This window comes from Myotis nattereri, assembly GCF_964212035.1.
Source record: "Myotis nattereri genome assembly, chromosome: 14".
Classification (NCBI taxonomy): Eukaryota; Metazoa; Chordata; class Mammalia; order Chiroptera; family Vespertilionidae; genus Myotis; species Myotis nattereri.
In genome coordinates this window covers 49,366,252-49,386,249 of record NC_138089.1, presented here as the reverse complement: position 1 = coordinate 49,386,249, position 19,998 = coordinate 49,366,252, and the positions used below count along the sequence as shown (strand labels likewise).

At 42.1% G+C, this 19,998-nt stretch overlaps 1 protein-coding gene across 3 annotated transcripts in view; it reads right to left on the bottom strand.

Moving 5' to 3' along the window:
- Positions 1-378: 378 nt before the first annotated feature.
- CNOT10 (CCR4-NOT transcription complex subunit 10) overlaps positions 379-19,998 on the bottom strand; it is a gene marked incomplete at its 5' end in the record, with an annotated part of 53,208 nt that continues 33,588 nt past the window's right edge. For 2 of the 3 annotated variants that reach the window (XM_081106199.1, XM_081106201.1), the window contains 6 exons: positions 379-1,033; positions 2,199-2,274; positions 5,530-5,657; positions 5,855-5,890; positions 6,370-6,500; positions 8,078-8,191. In XM_081106199.1, the coding sequence (XP_080962325.1) occupies positions 882-1,033; positions 2,199-2,274; positions 5,530-5,657; positions 5,855-5,890; positions 6,370-6,500; positions 8,078-8,191 (637 nt within the window). In that variant the 3' untranslated portion in view covers positions 379-881. The remainder of the gene's footprint in view (positions 1,034-2,198; positions 2,275-5,529; positions 5,658-5,854; positions 5,891-6,369; positions 6,501-8,077; positions 8,192-19,998) is intronic. The other variant, XM_081106200.1, reaches the window with a different exon arrangement.

Here is a 19,998-nt window from a genome sequence, read left to right as displayed (position 1 = left end):
CTACCCATTTGATTTTAACTGGGAGGTCATCCATTTTTTTAAAGCAAGTCCGTATTACATTTGATTTTTTTCCCTTCTACTTCTAGTTAGTATATTAACCCTATGCACAAATTTTGGCCACGTTGATCCTGCAACACGTACTTGTCTTCGGGAAAGGAGCTTGTAAATTTTTGTCTGCATCTGCAAAGGGGTTAGCAACAATGCTTGAACAACTTGCTAACAGACTCCAGAATCAGTGCCTCTGCCCAAAGGGATGGAGGTGACACGGGACCAGAGCCCTGAACCTTGTCTCCACTTGTGATTTTTAGCAAATTGATTCCTATCAAATCAGTAATCTCTTCTTTTGGCCAATTTAACTGGCCCTCTGCGTTTTATTCTGCATTGTTGGTCCTTTTATTCATAACTAGGCATAGTAAAACACATGAACTTCTCCTCCCCTGTGCCTCCGGGTCAGCTTCTGAAGGGCTACTCATCTACTGCTGAGGTGGTTCTCTCAATTTTACAAACTTTAACACTAAATAAATCTCAGATGCTAACATACTCTGAACAGTTGCAAGAAAGACAAAATCTGTTATATGAGGCCGTTCTGGTAAGACCATGATTTAATTACCTATGACACAGATACATTACATAATGGCTCCAAATTAATAGTCTAGCAAAGATTAAAGAAAAACAGATGAAAATTAATTTGTGAATCCTTAATTTTAAGTGAGCTTCCGGCAAAACAAAAAATAGAATCAGGGGTTAGAATCGTTTCAAATTGTATGTCCAAAACTAGCACCCTTCACCATCTGTCTTTTATTCATTTTGCTGTGATACAACTAAAAAGGCCCATAAGTACTCCCCTGGGTCTCAGGTAACAGTTTTCCAAGAGCAAAATATCACTTTCTCTGTACAGTGAACGCTGGCATTTGGATGGGCTGGATCGGGTGGACGGGCTGAAACACTGGCTTCTTTCTCATTTCAGAGAGTGTTTTCACTGTAGGGAGCAGCTGATTCCTTTTGATGATCTGTAAGGCCAGCTGGGTATTACCTAAAAAACACTTCCCATTAAAAAAATAAAAAGAGCATACAACAACACCACCACATCTAAAGCAAGCCACTAGAATCTGCGAGGGGGTTAGAGATGTTCTGGAAGAGCAGGGGTCGGCCCCTCTGCTATACCCTGGAATCACATCATGCCTCTGTCCCAGCCCCACAGGGACTGTGTGACCTGGGCAATGGGATTTTTTTTAAGCTCCACAGTGATGCTAAGGTATAGCTCAGGTTGAAAACTTGTCTACAGGCAGAAGGCACAGAAGGGATCTAGAACCATGCACTGACCCTAATCGTGCCTTTCAGGAGGCCATGATTAGTGCCAGGCACTTAACGCCCCTTCTTCAGCTATAAAGAAGGGAACCTTGTAAGGATTCCCATGATCCACAAGAAGGTCTGACTTTCAACTCTATTTCTCTCTCTTCTAATTTCTCCCATTCACATATCTTTTCTACTTATGTTATCTCTTACGTGGGACCCATAGCCTTTCTTGCAGGGAGCCATATCCTTGAGGTTATCTATACCGCAGAAGTGTAAGCGGTATTTAGGACTGTCTAAACCAGGGATGGCGAACCTATGACACGCGAACTCATTTTTTTGGTTGATTTTTCTTTGTTAAATGGCATTTAAATACATAAAATAAATATCAAAAATATAAGTCTTTGTTTTACTGTGGTTGCAAATATCAAAAAATTTCTATATGTGACACGGCACCAGAGTTAAGTTAGGGTTTTTCAAAATGCTGACACACTGAGCTCACAAGGTTCGCCATCACTGGTCTAAATAATTCTCAGCAAAAACCGGTTTACTGCAAAACTCATTAATGATATCTGTGTTCAAAGTACTCAGATGTACAACTCAGAGCCACTGGCATTCTGACTCATGATCTCAATTAAGAGTCATTTGGCTGCCTAAGAGAAAGGTTAATCAGTAGGGATTAAATTATAATTCAAGTGTCAGAAGTTATGCTATTTCACATTTTCACAGATAAAAGGAAATACACTTAACTTGCAAGAAGGAAGAGTCTGCAAAATACCAAAAATTCCCTAGCTACATTTTTGTTTAGAAGACCCTGATGGGTAATATCTTCAAGGAAGGCTAAGTTCTAATTTCAAAGAGAGAAAAGCAAACCCCAGTAAGAAGAGGAGGAAAGCATTCCTTACCATTCTGCAGTTCAAGGTAGACTGCTAGTAGGATGGCTTCAGGGGGTATCTCTTTAGGATGGATCATTGAAGCCGCCTGTGCTCAAAACAAAAAAGTCACTCGTGAAACCAGCAGCTTAAGATGCAAATGCCAAGTAATGCCAAAACAAACAAACAAACAAACAAAAAGGATGTCAGCCTACCAATGACAAGTTAGCAAACTTAGTGAAGCTCATTCCCACATGACCTCCCAGGGACCACTATAGTTCTGCTCTGATGGCTCTCAGATGCCTTTGTCTTGATCCCTACCAATGAAACCAGACATGTAATTTTTAGTTAAATATTTATTTTCCCTTGCCTAATCCATAATAAGGTCTTCAGAGGGGAAAGCCTTTCTGCCCCCTTGGCTTTCACTTGTCTGGGTTCTTCTATCTCCAGGCTATATTCATTTGAGAGTTAGACCTTCCTGACTCCACTCACCAGCTTTCCACCACACATACACTGGCACTTAGAGTAAAATCTGCATGCCCATTCATCTTCCTACGTAACCTGCAAGTTCCCAATGTTAGCAACAGGAATTCAATCTTAAAAGCTGGCGATATAGGCCTGGCCGGTTTCTCAGTGGTTAGAGCACTGGCCCTTAGGCTGAAGGGTCTTGGGTTCCATTCCAGGTAAAGGGCACATACCCTGGAAGCAGGTTCAATCTCCCCTGCCCATCCCCCCTCAGGAGCTTGAAGGAGGCACGAATTGATGTGTCTCTCACATGTCCACATTTCTCTCTCTCCCCCTCTCCCTCCCTTCTACTCTCTCTAAAAACCAATGGAAGAAGTACCCATGGGTGAGGATTAAAAAAAAAAAAGGCCAGCGATACAGAAAATAGCATACCACTATGCCTATCATGTCTCCATTCTTAAGGACTAAACTGCGATTTAGTCAAAATAATTTCTTTGCTCAGGCAAATGCTGTCCTTCCCCAGATTACCAGCCAGCAGCTCTCTCTGACCTGGTCCTTGGAAAAGGAAACCTGGACTGCTCTGGACAAAGATGCTGAGGTTACAGGTTTATTTCCTCAGCTCTGGCCTCTCTGGGCTGCAGCCTTTCTGAAACTTACCACGGACTCATATCTCCCCATCCAGTTTCCGGTCCTCGTGCTCCCAGACTGCTTTGCTTCTTCCCTTACCCTAACTAGAAAGTGGACTTCTACAAATATTTACTGACCAGAAAATAAACAAGCATGTAAATAACTGACAATCACACTAACCAATTTACCTAAATGCCAGGGAGAGAGGAAAGGGAATGTACTGGGAATACGGAGAGAAAAGGTGTTTCTTTTGATGGACAGTTTCCAGGCGAGGGAAGCCTGCCCTACTCCTTGCAGGGTCCGTTATCTGACAGGCAGAAAATGGGGAGAAATGGCATCGCGACCGAGGGGTGACTGCGGGAGCTGTCCTTGGGTCCAGACACTTGCCCAAGTTCAGTTCCTGGCAGCATTAGGAGAAACCTCAGACGAGTGGGGATTCCTGTCCAGAGCACATGCTCCCGAGTTCCTCGGGAATGAAGCAGGGAGCTCTCTGTCCCTCCCACTACATTACTGAGGGGGAACAACTCCGTCCAGAAAAGGAGACTTTATATTTCCAGGCCCATCTTTTATATATTTTATTGGTTTCAGAGAGGAAGGGGGGGGGAGGGGGGAGAGAGAGAGAGAGAGAGAGAGAGAGAGAGACACACCAATGATGAGAGAGAATCCTGAACGCCCCCAACTGGGGATTGAGTCCGCAACCCGGGCATGTGCCCTTGACTGGAATCGAACCTGGGGCCCTTCAGTCCGCAGGTCGATACTCTATCCACTGAGCCAAACCAGCCAGGCCAGGCCCATCTTTATACAGGCAAGCTCACCATTACAGCATTTTGTGAATATTAAACTCTCCATTTTCCCTCCAACTGAAAACTAACATTGGTCATTTGTTATTCTTCGCATTGACCACAGTCTGCAGCTTTATCTATTATGAGACTTAATGGTGTTTTGCTTACACACTGTTCAGAACGATCAGGGGTGGGCAGGCAACCTCAGAAACATATGCTCAGGAGCCCTTTCCAACCCTTCACATCACTGTTCTGCCCTCCCAGGCAGGGTGGGCCTCCCAATTAACAAAGGTCCAGCCACTGGATTAACCTAAAAACCCAGGGACCAAAACAAACCTCCGTCAGACCCCGAAGCAGGCCATGTGTGTCTCCCAGCGTGGCAGCCGCCATGGCCACCTGCTGCATGAGAACCTGTAACTTTAGATCAAAAGCCCTGTTAGCTGCTGTCATCGGGGTCCACCAGCACTTTCAGAGGGCTGTTAACCACCCTTGCCTTGCCACTGAGAACAGTGAAACATTGGAACTCGTACCCATTTAACTCCTGTACTCAACTCCTAGATAACATCGAACGTGTTTCCCTGGATAGTCCATCACTTAGCTGTTCTGATTCTGGATCACAGATGCTGACCAGATGCCACTAAGTTGACTAAGCATCACTCCTGGTTATTTTCTGCATGGTAAGCCCAACACTGCTGGACACACCAAGTGGCCTTCACGGGAAGGAATCTCCCGAAGCCACCATATCCTGAGAATAGGTTCAATTTCAGTTACTCTGACAACATCTGGGGATGTGGGCTCTCTCATGTGCTGCTGGTCAATATGTCACTTGGCACAAACTTTCTATATTAAAAACCGTAACATCTGTATACCCTTTGACTTTGTAATTCCCCTTTTTAATAAGCCCTTATTTAGATGGTTTGCAATATTTTTTTTTTAAATCCTCACCTGAGGATATGTCTTTATTGATTTGAGAGAGAGAGAGAGAGGGAGGAAAAAGGAAGGAGAGAGAGGAGAAAGGAGAGAGGAGAGAGGAGAGAGGAGAGAGGAGAGAGGAGAGAGGAGGAGGAGGAGGAGGGGAGGGAGGGAGGGAGGGAGGGAGGGAGGGAGGGAGGGAGGGAGAGAGGGAGAGAGAGAGAGAGAGAGAGAGAGAGAGAGAGAGAGAGAGAGAGAGAGAGAGAGAAATGTTGATGTGAGAAACATTGCCCTGATCCAGGGCTGGTTTCCAATCTTTTGAAATTTAAATTATTAAAATCATCAGAAAAAAACTCTCCATTAAGTGCCTAGGTTCATTTTCTTTCTTTCCTAATCAAGTCCTAAGTTCATTTCCATACTGCTCAGATGTTTACCTTGCACGAATATCTCTAAGCTTGGAAAAGAATATTCCAATGTTTAACCAACTCCCCAGGAGCCTCAAACAAAACAACGAAGCCCACACTCCACACCTTTGCTGGCTGCTTTACAAGAGGCCTGCACAGCCCTCTCTGCCTCACCTGGTGCAGACACTTGCGGGCTTTGTCGTACTCGCTCCTCAGGCAGTAGGCGCTGCCAAGGTTAAACAGCATCACGGTCCTGGCAGAGTTGACGGAACTGGGGTAGCACTGAGGGGCCCGCTTCCCAGCTGGGGAAAAAGAGCACAGACACTGGTGAAGAGGTCAGGCCAAGGGCCCGGGAGCAACCCAATCCACTGCCCAAGAGCCGTTCCAAACAAAGCACAGCTCTGCCCCTCAGGCTGACAAATGAAGGACAGGAGGCTGGAGTCTAAATCTTTGGGATGCAGGCCAGGCTACTTAAGTATTTACAAAACTTCTCACTTACAGGATTCCATTGCTTCATTTTCTCCTTTGTCTGATCCTGCAAAGACATGAAAATAAATCTCAGGAAGCAGGACAACAGAGTATATATCCTAAGAGCCTAATTTTCTTTATGAAATGAAAATCCAAGGTCCCAGCAATTGTATTTACTTCTCTTATAGTAGAGGTTCTATTAAAAGACACCAAAACTCGACCACCACCTACCACCCTGTGCCTGAGAAATTACCTTAAATGAAGTGGATGCCAGTCTCACTCCTTCAAAAAAACTTAGGCATGATTCAAAATGATAGATCTAACACTATCAGCCTTTTAAAAGTAAGAATTTAGACCACATGATAACCAACTCCTAGGTCTACTTAACAAACAATTACTTCAAAGGCAGTACAGCTAAAAATGTAGATAGCCACCTAAAACTTCCTTCCATTTACAACTGTGCCCTTAAATTTCCACACATCCTGAGTTACAACAGGAAGGAAGTGGAAATGGTGACCACTTCTGATCAAATGTGTCCTCATTAACCTTGGTCCTGCTCATTTGAAGAGATCCCTAAGGAGACATCAGTGACATTCTCCGGGTTCAAGTGAGTAATGGCATCAGATATTCTGTCCAGAGAGATGAGGGCTTCTGCAGCATATAAATGACCCAAAAACCTAAAGTTAAAAAGAAGAAAAACAAAAAAACGGATTTCAAACTGAAAAGGAGATCACCACAAAAATACCCAATGCATAAGAGTTAGTATGTTACATATATTCAAGTCCTGGAACTGATATCTAAGTTTATAAATGGATAATTAAGGGTCACTTAAATGGTATCTCTTTAAAACAATCTTTTTTTTTTTTTTAAATATACTTTATTGATTTTTCACAGAGAGGAAGGGAGAAGGATAGAGAGAAACATCGATGAGAGAGAAACATTGGTCAGCTGCCTCCTGCACACCTCCCACTGGGGATGTGCCCACAACCCATGTACATGCCCTTGACTGGAATCAAACCTGGGACCCTTCAGTCCGCAGGCCGACGCTCTATCCACTGAGCCAAGCCAGTCACGGCTAAAACAATCTTAAAATATACAATAATAGCTCACTTGGTTGGGTGTCATCCCATGAACTGAAGGTGGCAGGTTTGATTCCTGGTCAGGGAATGTGCCGGGGTTGCGGGCTCCAACCCCGTTTGGGGGTGTGCAGGAGGCAGCTGATCAATGTTTCTCTCTCTCCCTAAAAAACAATTAAAAAAAATCTTTTAAAAATATACAATAATTTTTATATTAACTAAGTAGGGACAAATTACACATATCAATTAAGAAAGCTCAAAATTGGCAAATTTATGCTGTTCTATTTATACAGAAAGTAACATTAACATAAGAAGGTAATGAGGCTCTAAAATGAGAGGCAAGGCCAACGAGGAATGCCCATCGAGTGAAGATTCAGAACCAGATTGCTCCAGTCTCTGCTGCCAGAAAAGCCAAAACACACCAGAGCGCCAGACCAGACTGAGACCAGATTTCAGTTGCATCGACTCTACTTCCATTCTAAAGGTTTCTGCTTTTCTGATCATCTATTTTATGCCCACTGATGCCAGAGCAGATGCACATCCTTCTCGCTTACCATAGCCGCTTCTTCCAGTCTCTTTCTTACCTTGAGCCATTTTCCCCTCGATGCCCTGATTGATTTTTCAAAATGAAAACACGCTTAGACATACTACACCTTTGCTCAAAATCTTAATGATTTTTTTTCTACACGAGAACAAAACAGACAAAGCTAAACTTTTATAGATTTAAAGCTTCCACAGTTTGGTCCTACTGTCGTTCATCCAGTCAATATTCTTACTCCCCCAAAGATTCCCCTGTTCCTACCAAAGAGTGTCTGGGCAGAGCACGACCACTGCTCCCGGGTGGCCTTGCCTTCCTGGGCTCAAAGCTGGACCTCAGCTCCACAAGCCATTACCTAACTCCGCCTTTAAAAGGGCCAGCCCAGGTCTCACCTCCTCTAGCTAGCCTGCCCCAACTGAGGATGGGGGTGGAGGGGAGGGGAGGGAGGAAGGGACATGCAACAAGTGAAAGAATTTCACTCTTAAACATGAAATATATACCAGTTGTTTTCTCTTAATAATATATATTCACTCCAATGGGGGAGTAAAAAAAAAAAAAAAAAAAAGTAATATGCACCACAAACTAACTGAAAACCTCCCAACAAAACAAAGCAGGGACACACAGGGCAAGTCACACTTACTTAAGGGATCCTGACAGCTTGGGCTGCTGAAGAAGTTTATCTGCGTGATTCAAAGCCATAAGGTTATCACCCAAAGCCAGAGCCACGTATGCACTACAGGCCAGGATGGAGCATCTGCAACATAAAAGGGGAGGGCTGAAAACCCGAGTTACAAAACTGACAATGGTTACATCTGCTAGATAGGAAAGAACACCCTAGTTATGACTGTGACAATCTGGACACCAGGAAAGCAGAGAGGAAGCCACAATAGTAATGGAAAATGCTTAGAATGATGTATAAAACTTCGGTCTAAAGCACAGTATAGCTATTTCCCTAAATAAATCATCTTTGGCTTCCATTCAACTGACCCCCATCTCCAACAAGTTAACCAAATAGAGTTACGATATATATATTTAGCCTGTAAAAAAATACTGTAGTTAATGGCTTATTGAGAACTTATTTCCATAGAACATTTCTTTTAACATCCTAGAAATAAAGCTATAGAAGCAGATGTTATTCTTCCTATATTTGAGATTTTGCTAAGAAACAGTCCACTTTCAAAAATCCATTAACTTAGCTACTGTAAAAGGTCCTTCTCTGAGCCTATTAAGTAGTCATAGTTCTTGCTAAGCAACAACAGAAAAAGTAACTAAAATAATTTCAGTTACACAGATACTATTATCCTAAATGAATATTCAAGAAAAAAACCCAGGCTGAATAAATACCTGTGAGAATAAAAACATTAAGTTACACTTAATTTTGCTAAGTTGGGCTGGAAAGCCACATTTCTGTTTGGTTTTCTACTTAACGTGTGGCTCATTTAAAACAGCTCTCGCTGAAGACTTGACACTAATAGATCACGCGAATGTTAAACAACCGTTCCACAAAGCAATCTTAAAATAAACCCTTGTCAAATAGAAATGAAGTCTGAATGGCCGGCCGCAAATGACCTGACTCAGATACAGGGTTTTGAGTTATGTTTACAAATTACAATACATATGTATATCATTAAGCGCATTTGGGTTGTAATTTCAGTCGAAGGAAGAACGTAACCATATCACCACTGAGTTTTCTAACACTCTGAAATCCTCTGACTAGAAATGGCCCTTTTTAGTAAAAGCCCAGCCGGGCCAGTTGGAGAGTAGTCTGCCGTTTCCTCTCACTGGCTCACTCCTGGCTGCCGGAACCTCAGAAAATTATCTACTAACGGAAAAGTAGCCCCTCAACTTTGAACAACACAGAAAAGTAGACTGGTCCCAGAGAAGGCAAAAGTAAATTGAGATGTATGGCCTTAGGCTGCAATGGTAGGACTAAAAGACTGCCTAATGCGGTACCTTGTTTTACCAATGGAGAAACTGAGATTCAAAGTAATTAAATACACTGTTCTCTAGCTCGGAGGGTGTGATTCGAGTCAGGCTGACAGTCAACACTGTGGACTCCCAACTCACTGCTCTCCCCAGCCTATTCTCACTGCTTCTCTATCAAGTCCCAGGACTGCCCTAAAAATAAAGTAGAAAGATAAGATTACATTATGATTTGTCTATGCACATATTAACTTTGCATATATCTGTACCTGCTGTCTTTTTAAAAAGGAAGAGAACAATTTAACCCAGATATTACAAGTTTAAGTATTGTTACTGAGCACGTAACTGAAAATCTGAGAAGAATTTAAGAGCAGGCAAGTAGAGCCGCTTCCTGAGGGGTTTCCCTAACAAACCTACTGTCAATATCCCTCTATCTCCAAGAGCTGTCCTCACCAGCAAGACCACCCCATGGCTACGGCCCTGGGGGATCCTCTTCCTGACAGAAGACTCACAGGCCCAAAGGAGGGAGGCAGTGGCTACTTATCTCCCTTTTTCAGAAGCACTGCAGTGGTTAGCTCCCGTGTAGGGCGATTAGGGAAATTTAATTTCCTCTGTTGGCTTACTTGTAGGTTTTATTTTACAACTAGTGGCCCGATGCATGAAATTCGTGCACATTAAAAGGGAATTAGAGGAAATATTTTAATATTGCTATTTGCCCTTTCTCTATAATAGAAGTGTCTGGCCAGCCCCACCCCTATTGGGTGACACCAAGACCCACCTCCGCGGCTCCGTGCACCCGCACCCGCTCAGCACGCAGCCTCCTGGTAATGGATTATGACAGCATGAGGGCATCACAGCATGACGACCATTTACATATTAGCTCTTTATTATATAGGCTGGTGATGAACATTTAGTTATCAGCAATGTATGCATCGCTTTTGAAGAATAAGGAAGACTTTGAAAGCTGTGGGTCAGGTGTTCCAGAGGCCTAAGAAGATCAACTCAGGGCCTATATGAATGAGAGTCACAGAGCTGAACACCCATTTTCATTGGTGACTCTACCAAAGATGGGGACAAAACATAAGCTCCTGAAAAGCAGAAGCCCACATCTTTTCCCTCCACAAAGACAAGAGCAATTGCTCACCACCTGCGGTAGGTGTTTACAAGGTATTCACTGAAGACCACTGCTTCAATGTTTTCAATTTACTTCTCAGGCACCCAGAGCCACGCCTGTCCTGTTGTAGGTCACCCTGCTGACCAAGCCGATCCTTCCTGGCTGCCACAGTCAGGGGAGCCACAGAGAGTGCCCTGGGTCCCAGAGGCCAGGACAGCCACTCCTCAGGCGGCTCGCTGGGAAAAGTCTGCCCCGGCCTCTCCCGACAGCAGGGGGCTATTACTGCTCCAGCACACTGTCAAGCCCACTTTGGGTCCAGAAATCAGTCATGTAAGATTTGCAGCAAGGATTCCATTTCCCAGGAAGTCCAAACGATAATAACATACAAGGTAAGTCTGTTAACTTCTGCCCCTTTCCTCATAAGATACCATTATCAAATCACAGCGGGGTAAAAGATTCTAATAATAAAACAAGCTTTCTAGGAAAAAAACACACACAAATATGTGAATGCAAAACTTGAAGGCTGGCTTTCTGATAAAAAAAACATTAGGATTAAGCAAGTTCCACCGCATGAAACGCAAAGTAACATTCATGCCCCTCTTCTCTTAGTGCCTTACAATGGCCCCAACTCACCTCTCCTCACCCTGTCACTCATCCTCCTTTTCCTCTTAGAAAACAGTCCTGTACTCTTCTGCACCATTCTCACAGACCGGGAACCCCAGAAATGTGCATGGCTTTATCTACTAAGCCCCTGGAGAACACACTTTACTTTTGATAGTTGCTACTTAAAATAGTGACACTCCCTACCCCCAGCCCCACTGTTTCCTCGAGTCACTGTCCAATCTGCTTACCAACCCCTCAGTGGATCTGACAGTTCAGCAGACTGGAAGGACTCTACCTCAAGGGAAGAGACACACTAGCTTCTGCCCGCTGTGGAGGATCTCACACAATCCCACTCTCTCCTCCACACACTGGAGAGCTGGCTCTAGGTCCACAGACCGCCAACCCTTGGAAAAGAAAAAGATGAAGAAAGGAAAGAAAAAGGAAAAAAACTCCTTTTCTTAAAGCATCAAATTACAACAACAAGCTACACAAGATTGGGCATTAAAATCTGTCAAGCCATATCTCGTGAATTAAATATATCTAAAGCAAGTATCTGAAGTAGTTTAACCTTTATTAAAGAGAGATTAGAACGGGGGGAGATTCAGGAAGTCACCATTTGTCAAAGGAAAATAAATTCACAAAGTGATCTCATAGCAAACATTGTTTGAAAACTTGACTGCAAAAATCCAGTAAGAGAAATTCTTCCAAAAAACTGAATTTAAAAATGTAAAAAAAAAAAAAATTCAAGCTGTTTCCATTTATCTGTAACCATCTAGAAAATGGTAAACCTGTCAACTTTCAACTCTTTAAGAAAATTCAAAAGTTAAATTAGGTAAGTTTTTCACTTCATATCTTCTGTAATCATTTTGCTTTCCAATAATAGTTCTATGCAAAAAAATAAAATAAAATAAAAAAAAATTAAAAAATCTTACTGATAAACGCACCCAAATCCAAAACAAATAGAAGCCCAGTATAAAGAAGCTGAAAAAGTTTTTCGTTTTAACCAAATCTAGCACACTGGAGAACCCAGTCCACCCCAGGCGGCAAATAAAATGCATAAAGTCAGAGATTTTATACGTGGACCTTATGATCACCCAACTCAATTTACTTATTGGACAGAAGAGAATAGTAAAGCCCAGAGGGAGTAAATGATTTGTCCGATGTCAGCAGAGGCCTGGGGGGTTTCCACAGAGCGGCAGACCACTGAAGAATTATTCTAACCCTGGCCTGTAAGGAATCTCATCACCAGTTCATCTAAATGAAATCTGGGACACACATGTGAATCATACCAATCTGAGCACAAACTGCTGATAACACAAACAAAATGTCATACCTAAAAAAAAAAAAAAAAAAAAAAAAGTCATACCTGCAGGCAGGTTTCTTCTTTGGAAGTTTATTAGATGGACAAGCGTTAGTAGGACCATACTCAGTTACAAAACTGAAATGTGGGAGATTCAAAAGATTATTAGCCATAATCCTGTTTTAGGTATGTCTCCTGAGGTACAATAGAATCACTAGGCTAAAACCAAAAGAAATGTGATTCCTTAAGTACACTAAAACTGCCCATGATATTTATGTTATTAACCATTTGTTTGACTCATTTCCTCTTATAAACATTGGGCCATGGGAGGTCCCTTTCCACTGAATGGGAAATAAAGAAGGTTCCACAATTTATGTTTATGAAATAACTTAACTGGGCTTAATTAAATTTGGTCTGAACATTTCCTTTTATCTATTTTTAAGCCTCTTATTTTTAAAAGGACAAATTGAAACTTCATTTTTATTTGGTATGCTTTGATTTCAATTTCTCACACAGACATTTCCCACGTTAGTCTCAACATTATTTCCTACCCTTTCCCAATTCTATTATACTATTCTCCAGGTTCTAGAGCGGCCTCCATTAACTTCTTCTAGAAATTAAAATTTCAGCTAGTATCACAATCTCAGAATGAACAACAAAGATATCCTCTAATATGCTACATGGAAACTCAGTACAAACTTATGACAGTTATTAAGCCACTATGCAAACATGAAATGTTAATGTGACTAATTTTCTGAACTTATTTCTACACTAATAAAAGAGAAAAATGATAATTGGCGTACGGCGATACCGTTTTCATTGGCTAATCAGGGCTATATGCAAATTAACTGCCAACTAAGATTGGCAGTTAACTGCCAACAAGATGGCGGCTAATTTGCATATGTAGGCACAATGCAGGGAGGCGAAAGGGAAAGCAGGAAGAAGCCCCCTGCCACTGACAGTGATCTGAAACCCAGGGGGAAGCTAAGAGCCCCAGGGCCGCCTTTGCCGCCCTGGCCAGTGATAGCAGGAAGTAGGGGTGGAGCCAGCGATGGGAGCTGGGCACGGTCGAAGCTGGCAGTCCCAGGAGCTAGGGGTCCCTTGCCTGGGCCTAAAGCGAAGCCCATGATCGCGGCGCCCCCCGCTGCCACTGCAGGTCCCCGCTGCCCGGGCTGGATGCCTAGGCCAGAGGCGTTAGGCCTGGGCAGGGGCGGAGCCTGCAACCGCGGGGAGCTGGGGGTCCCCTGCCCAGGCCTGACACCTCTGCCGGAGGCCTCAGGCCTGGTCAAGGGGCCGATCCGGTGATTGGTGATCGGAGGGTGATGAGGGTCAACTCCTCTGGCCGAGGCATCAGGCCTGGGCGGGGGGCGGAGCCAGGGATTGGGGGGATATGATGGTCCCCTTGCCCAGGCCTGAAGCCTGGGTCAGAGGTGTCAGGCTTGGGCGGGGGGTGGAGCAAGCGATCAGAGGGAGATGGGAGTCCCCTGCCCAGGCATGATTCCTGGGCCAGAGGCCTCAGGCCTGGGCGGGGGCCAGAGCCAGTGATCGGGGGGAGATGGGGGTCCCCTGTCCAAGCCTGACACCTCTGGCGGAGGCGTCAGGCCTGGGCAAGGGGCTGATCAGGCGATCGGAGGGTGATGGGGGTCAACGCCTGAGGGCTCCCAGTATGTGAGAGGGGGCAGGCTGGGCTGAGGGACACTCTCCCCCCCCCCACCCAGTTCACGAATTTTGTGCACCGGGCCCCTAGTATTAATAATAAAATATCAGTATGCAAAAGAATTAAGTTAAACCCTTATCTCATACCATATCTAAAAATTAACCCAAAATGGATCAAACACCTAAATGTAAGCGCTTGTAAACCATAAAACTCTTAGAAGAAAACATAGTGGTAGGCCCATGATCTTGGATTTGGTAAAGAATTCTTAGATGACATGAAAAGTACAAACAAATAAAGAAAAATATAAACAACTTCATCAAAATGAGAAACTTCTGTGATTCAAGGGATATCTTCAAAAAAGTCTAAAGACAACACAGAAAATGGGCAAGGGTATTTGCAAAGAATATGCCTGATAAGGATCTTGTATCTGGAATATATAAAGAACTCTTACAACTCAATAACAAAAAGATAAATAACCCAAGTGAAAAATAGGCAAAAAATCTGAATAAACATTTCTCTAAGGAAGATATACAAATGCCCAATGCACACACAAAAAGGTGCTACACATAATTAGTCTTCAAGGAAATGCAAATCAAATAAGGAGATACTACTTCACACTTTCTACAATGTATTATCAAGTACTGGTGAGGATATGAAAAAACTGGAGCCCTTAAATAGGGCTGGTGCAGCCACTTTTAAGAAGTCTGGCAGTTCCTCAAATGATTAAACAGAATTATCACTATGACCCAGCAATTCTACTTCTAGGTATACACCTAAGAAAAATAACAACATGTCTACCCAAAAACATGTACACAAGTGTTTATAACAGCATTGTTCATAATAACCTAAAGATGGAAACAATCCAAATGTCCATCAATGAATGAAATAACAAACAAAATATGGTATGTTTATATAATGAATATATTTGGCAATAAAAAGGAATAAAATACGATACATGCTATAACTTGGATGAACCTTGAAAACATTATCCTAAGTGAAAGAAGCCAGTCATAAAAGCCCATATATTATATGATTCCATTCACATAAAATCTAAAAAGGAAAAACCTATAGGAAAGTAGATTAATGGGACTGGGGCAAAAGGTGATAGCTAAAAGGTACAGGGTTTATTTTTGAGGTGATGAAAATGTTCTAAAATTTACTGTGGTGATGGCTGCACATACCTGTGAATACACTAAAACCCATAGATTGCACACTTTAAATGGATTAGTTATATGGTGTGAATTATCCTATATAATAAAAGGCTAATATGCAAATAGACAGAAACAACTGGAACAACTCAACAACCAGTTGCTATGATGTGTGCTGAGCACCAGGAGGTGTGTGCAAAACATGGCAGGCATTGGCAGCAGCAGGATGGTGGAGCAGGTGAGTGGGGGCGCCAGACCAAGATGGGGTGCCCTTCACTGTCATCGGGGTGAGACTCTGGTGGTTACTGAAAATTCTTTGCTACCATGTGCTGCGGTCCCCCCTGGTGCTGTGCCTGCTGCCGGCACTGGCCCCGCTTGCACGCACTGCCACCACTGGAGCCGCTGCTTGCCCCTGAGGGCTTCTCCACCTCCCCCTGCTCCTGAGGGGCGATCGAGGCAGCAGCCGCCACTTGTACCCGCTGCTGGCACCGGCCCCTGTCACTCTGTGCTGTCGGCAGGTGCGAGTGGGGCTGGTGCCATCAGCACATGGGAGTGGCGGTGGTGGGCGGGAGTGGGGCTGCATGCAGACAGGGGACTGGGGGCTGTGGCGAGAGGGGCTGGGCTGGGGCGCGCAGGATGGGCCAAGACTGCCCCTGTGCCTACTGCAACCTTGTAGCCCACAGTTCCTTTCAAGGTGCACAAATTCATGCACTGGGCCCCTAGTATCTCAATAAAACTTTTAAATATATATCAGTTGACAGTCAATAAATGGTTGACTCTTTTAAAAAAAGAAAATCGCCGAAACCGGTTTGGCTCAGTGGATAGAGCGTTGGCCTGTGGACTGAAAGGTCCCAGGTTCGATTCCGGTCAAGGGCATGTACCTGGGTTGCGGGCACATCCCCAGTAGGGGGTGTGCAGGAGGCGGCTGATCGATGTTTCTCTCTCATCGTTGTTTCTAACTCTCTATCTCTCTCCCTTCCTCTCTGTAAAAAATCAATAAAATATATTTAAAAAACAAAACAAAACAAAACAAAAAATAAAATAAAATAAAAAAAGAAAATCTTGCCCAACCAGCATGGCTCAGTGGTTGGGTATCGAACTATGAATCAGGAGGTCATGGTTTGATTCCTAGTCAGGGCACATGCCAGGTTGTGGGCTCAATCCCCAGTAGGGGATAGTAGGGGATATGCAGGAGACAGCTGATCGATGATTCTCTCTCATCATTGTTGTTTTTATCTCTCTCTCTCTCACTCTCCCTCTCCCTTCCTCTCTGAAATCAATAAAAATAAATTGATTTAATTGACTTAATATATACATATATTTTTATTGTTTAAAGTATTACATATGTCTCCTTTTTTCCCCCATCAATCCCTCCCCAGCCACTCCCACCCTCCAGGACAAGCCCCCACCACCCCAGTGTCTGTGTCCACTGGTTATGCTAATAAGATTTAATATTTTTTAAAAAAGAAAATCTTAAAAGTATACCCTTGTTATATAATCAATAAGTGCATAAGAAAATCATCTCCAAATGCATGTGGCAGCATTAATAATTAAACCAAAACATATGGCCCATATATCAATCCTGTGCAACCTTCTACATTCTAGGATTCATTTGGACACTAGGCCTTTTAAAGACAAAAATATTTCTGAAGAGATATTCAGCTAAAATTTGTGGCATGTGAGAAAACTGACATAGCAACAATATTATACATTTATAGAAACCATATATCAACAATACAAACACTTCAAACCCAGCTCAAAAACCTTGAAGCAGCACTGCTCAGTAGAAATACAACTGGAGCCATAAGTGTAATTTTAAAATTTCTAGTCAGCACATTTTTTTTAAATATATATTTTATTAATTTTTACAGAGAGGAAGGGAGAAGGATTGAGAGTTAGAAACATCAATGAGAGAGAAACATTGATCAGCTGCCTCCTGCACACTCCTCACTGGGGATGTGCCCGCAACCAAGGTACATGCCCTTGACCTGAATCGAACCTGGGACCCTTCAGTCCGCAGGCTGACGCTCTATCCACTGAGCCAAACCGGTTAGGGCAAAAATTTCTAGTCAGCACATTTTTAAAAAATAGAAAGAAACAGGCAAATTTTAATTAATTGTATATATTTTAATTAACCCAATATACAATCAATACCAGAATTACTGAGATAATAAATTCTGAAATCTGGGTATCACCTATTTAAACAGCACACCTTGTTAACAGCCACATTTCATGTAGTCAATAGCCACATGTGATGAGTGGATCTGTACTGAATACTGTAGCCTTGGAATCTAAGAAATATGTTAAATACAAGTAGAGGAATTTTTTTTTTTGGTTAAGAAACCAAGTTTTCCATGTCATGGCACTTCATAAATGATGTGTAAAGGAAATTGACTTTTTATTGGTTAAATTGTATTTCCTGAAAGAATATATTTTAGAATTATATTAATTTTCTAAAAACCTTAAAATTTTTTAAGTGAGGTATAATTTACATACATTAAAGCACACCATTTTTGCCCTAGCTGGTTTGGCTCAATGGATAGAGTGTGTCGGCCTGCGGACTGAAGGGTCCCGAGTTTGATTCCAGTCAAGGGCACATGCCTAGGTTGTGGGCTTAATTCTCAGTAGGGGGCGTACAGGAGGCAACCAATCAATGATTCTCTCTCATCACTGATGTTTCTATCTCCCTCTCCCTCCTTCTCTGAAATCAATAAAAATTTATTTTATTTATTTATTTATTTATTTTTTAAATATATTTTTTTATTGATTTTTCACAGAGAGGAAGGGAGAGAGATAGAAAGTTAGAAACATTGATGAGAGAGAAACATCGATCAGCTGCCTCCTGCACATCTCCCACTGGGGATGTGCCCGCAACCCAGGTACATGCCCTTGACCGGAATCGAACCTGGGACCTTTCAGTCCGCAGGCCGATGCTCTATCCACTGAGCCAAACCGGTTTCGGCAATAAAAATTTATTTTAAAAAATACACCATTTTAAGTGTACAGCTTGATGAGGTTGGATATACACATACACACATATATATTAGCATACAGAACGTTTCTGTTATCCCAGAATGATTCCTTCTAGTCAATTTCCCAACCACGGTTCTAATTTCTATCAATATAAATTATTTTGTATAGTTTTGTCCATATTAATGGTACAAATGGAACTATATAATATGTATCTTATACTAAGTAAAAAAAACCCCACACATATTTGAGATTCAAATCATGTTAACTTGGGCATCAGTGATTTCTTCCTTTTTTTATATAGCTGAGAGTACTCCAATAGACAGAATAAATCACACATTTAGTTATCCATTCTCTTATGAATAGATAGCTGGGTTATTTTCTAGTTTTTGTATTACCATGAGTAAAGTTGCTATAAAATTCTTGTGTGGACAAGTTTTCATTTCTCTTGTCTAAATACCTAGAAATAGAATCATCTTTTATTTTAAAAACTTAAAATCAGAGCATTTGTTTAATTCAGAGCTGAACTATGCGTTTTCCTAACTGAATGACACTGATGCACACACACACCTTTCCTGATCCATTATATCAGTACCTCTAAGTTCATCTGAGCCTCACAATTAAACTATTTAATTTCGCAGACATTTCCCTGATTTGGGGGCAAATTTCTATTTTAATTGTGAAACTACTTTTCTGAAACCTACCTTGATTTTATAGTATGGAATCTCTCAACTAATTCAGGTGTCATATGCCTTCTGAAAGCATACTTGTAACCTGGTTAGAATGAGTACTTTTTGGAGCCATCTTCCTTTATGTACAAATGAAAAACAACAAAACAAAACAAACAAACAAAAAAAAGGAAAATACTCAAAACGTTGCGAACCCATACCGTAAGAAGTGGTCATGATAATTTACTGCTTATTAGTTATGCTGGAAACAGGAAATGAGGTTTTGCACTGGTGTCTTGGGTATTATAGAGCACAAAGGGGTCAAATGTAATAGTCCATAAAAACTAAACTATTCACGAGTCACACACATTTCCAATCACATATAAGAATTCAGGATAGAAATAGATGAAATCTCTAAGAATTCACGATCCTAACAGAGCCAGCGTGCTCCTTCCCTCCATAGAAGACAGCTGGCTCCTGCCACAGAACTGCTCTTGATCATACCCAACTGCATTGTGAGCTTTTATAGCCTTAAAAATTACGACACTAATCTTTCACAACTCTTTCCCTGCACTATTTGTCTCCACATTACCATGACTACTGTCTTGCATAGCAGTCCTTTTTATAAATTTACCCTAAGGCTCCTTCCATCTTGTCCCATTTCCTTTCTCCCATCTGCTCCATAAGAAAGAAAGGTTAATATAAACCGAACCCATCTTCGCCTCACTTTATGACGATGAAACTCCCTATGGGAATCCTTCACCCCTTTCCACAAAAATAGGGAAGTAATTTTAATTTTCCCTGAAAATCACCAATCCTCCTGCTAGGTAAGACATGGAAAGCAAAGAATTATGCCATGGGAAGTACAAAGCCCTTTGAGAAGTAGGCCACCCTGCACATACCCTTTTCTTTAATGCCATTTTCAGAATATAAAGTTAATTTATACCGTTCTGCAGCTGTGCAACTATTATGGGATAATATACTTCTTAAGCTGCATGCAAAAATTAAGAACCCTAAAATGAGTATTCATTCAAATAAATCTGTAGACATTAAATCAAGTTTCAAAATGGTTTCAAATACCTTCTTCTTTAAGAAGTCCCCTATAGATTGTGTAAAATGATATTCACTGAAGCACTATTTATAATAGCAAAGGCTGAAACGTTATAAGTAGCCAAATA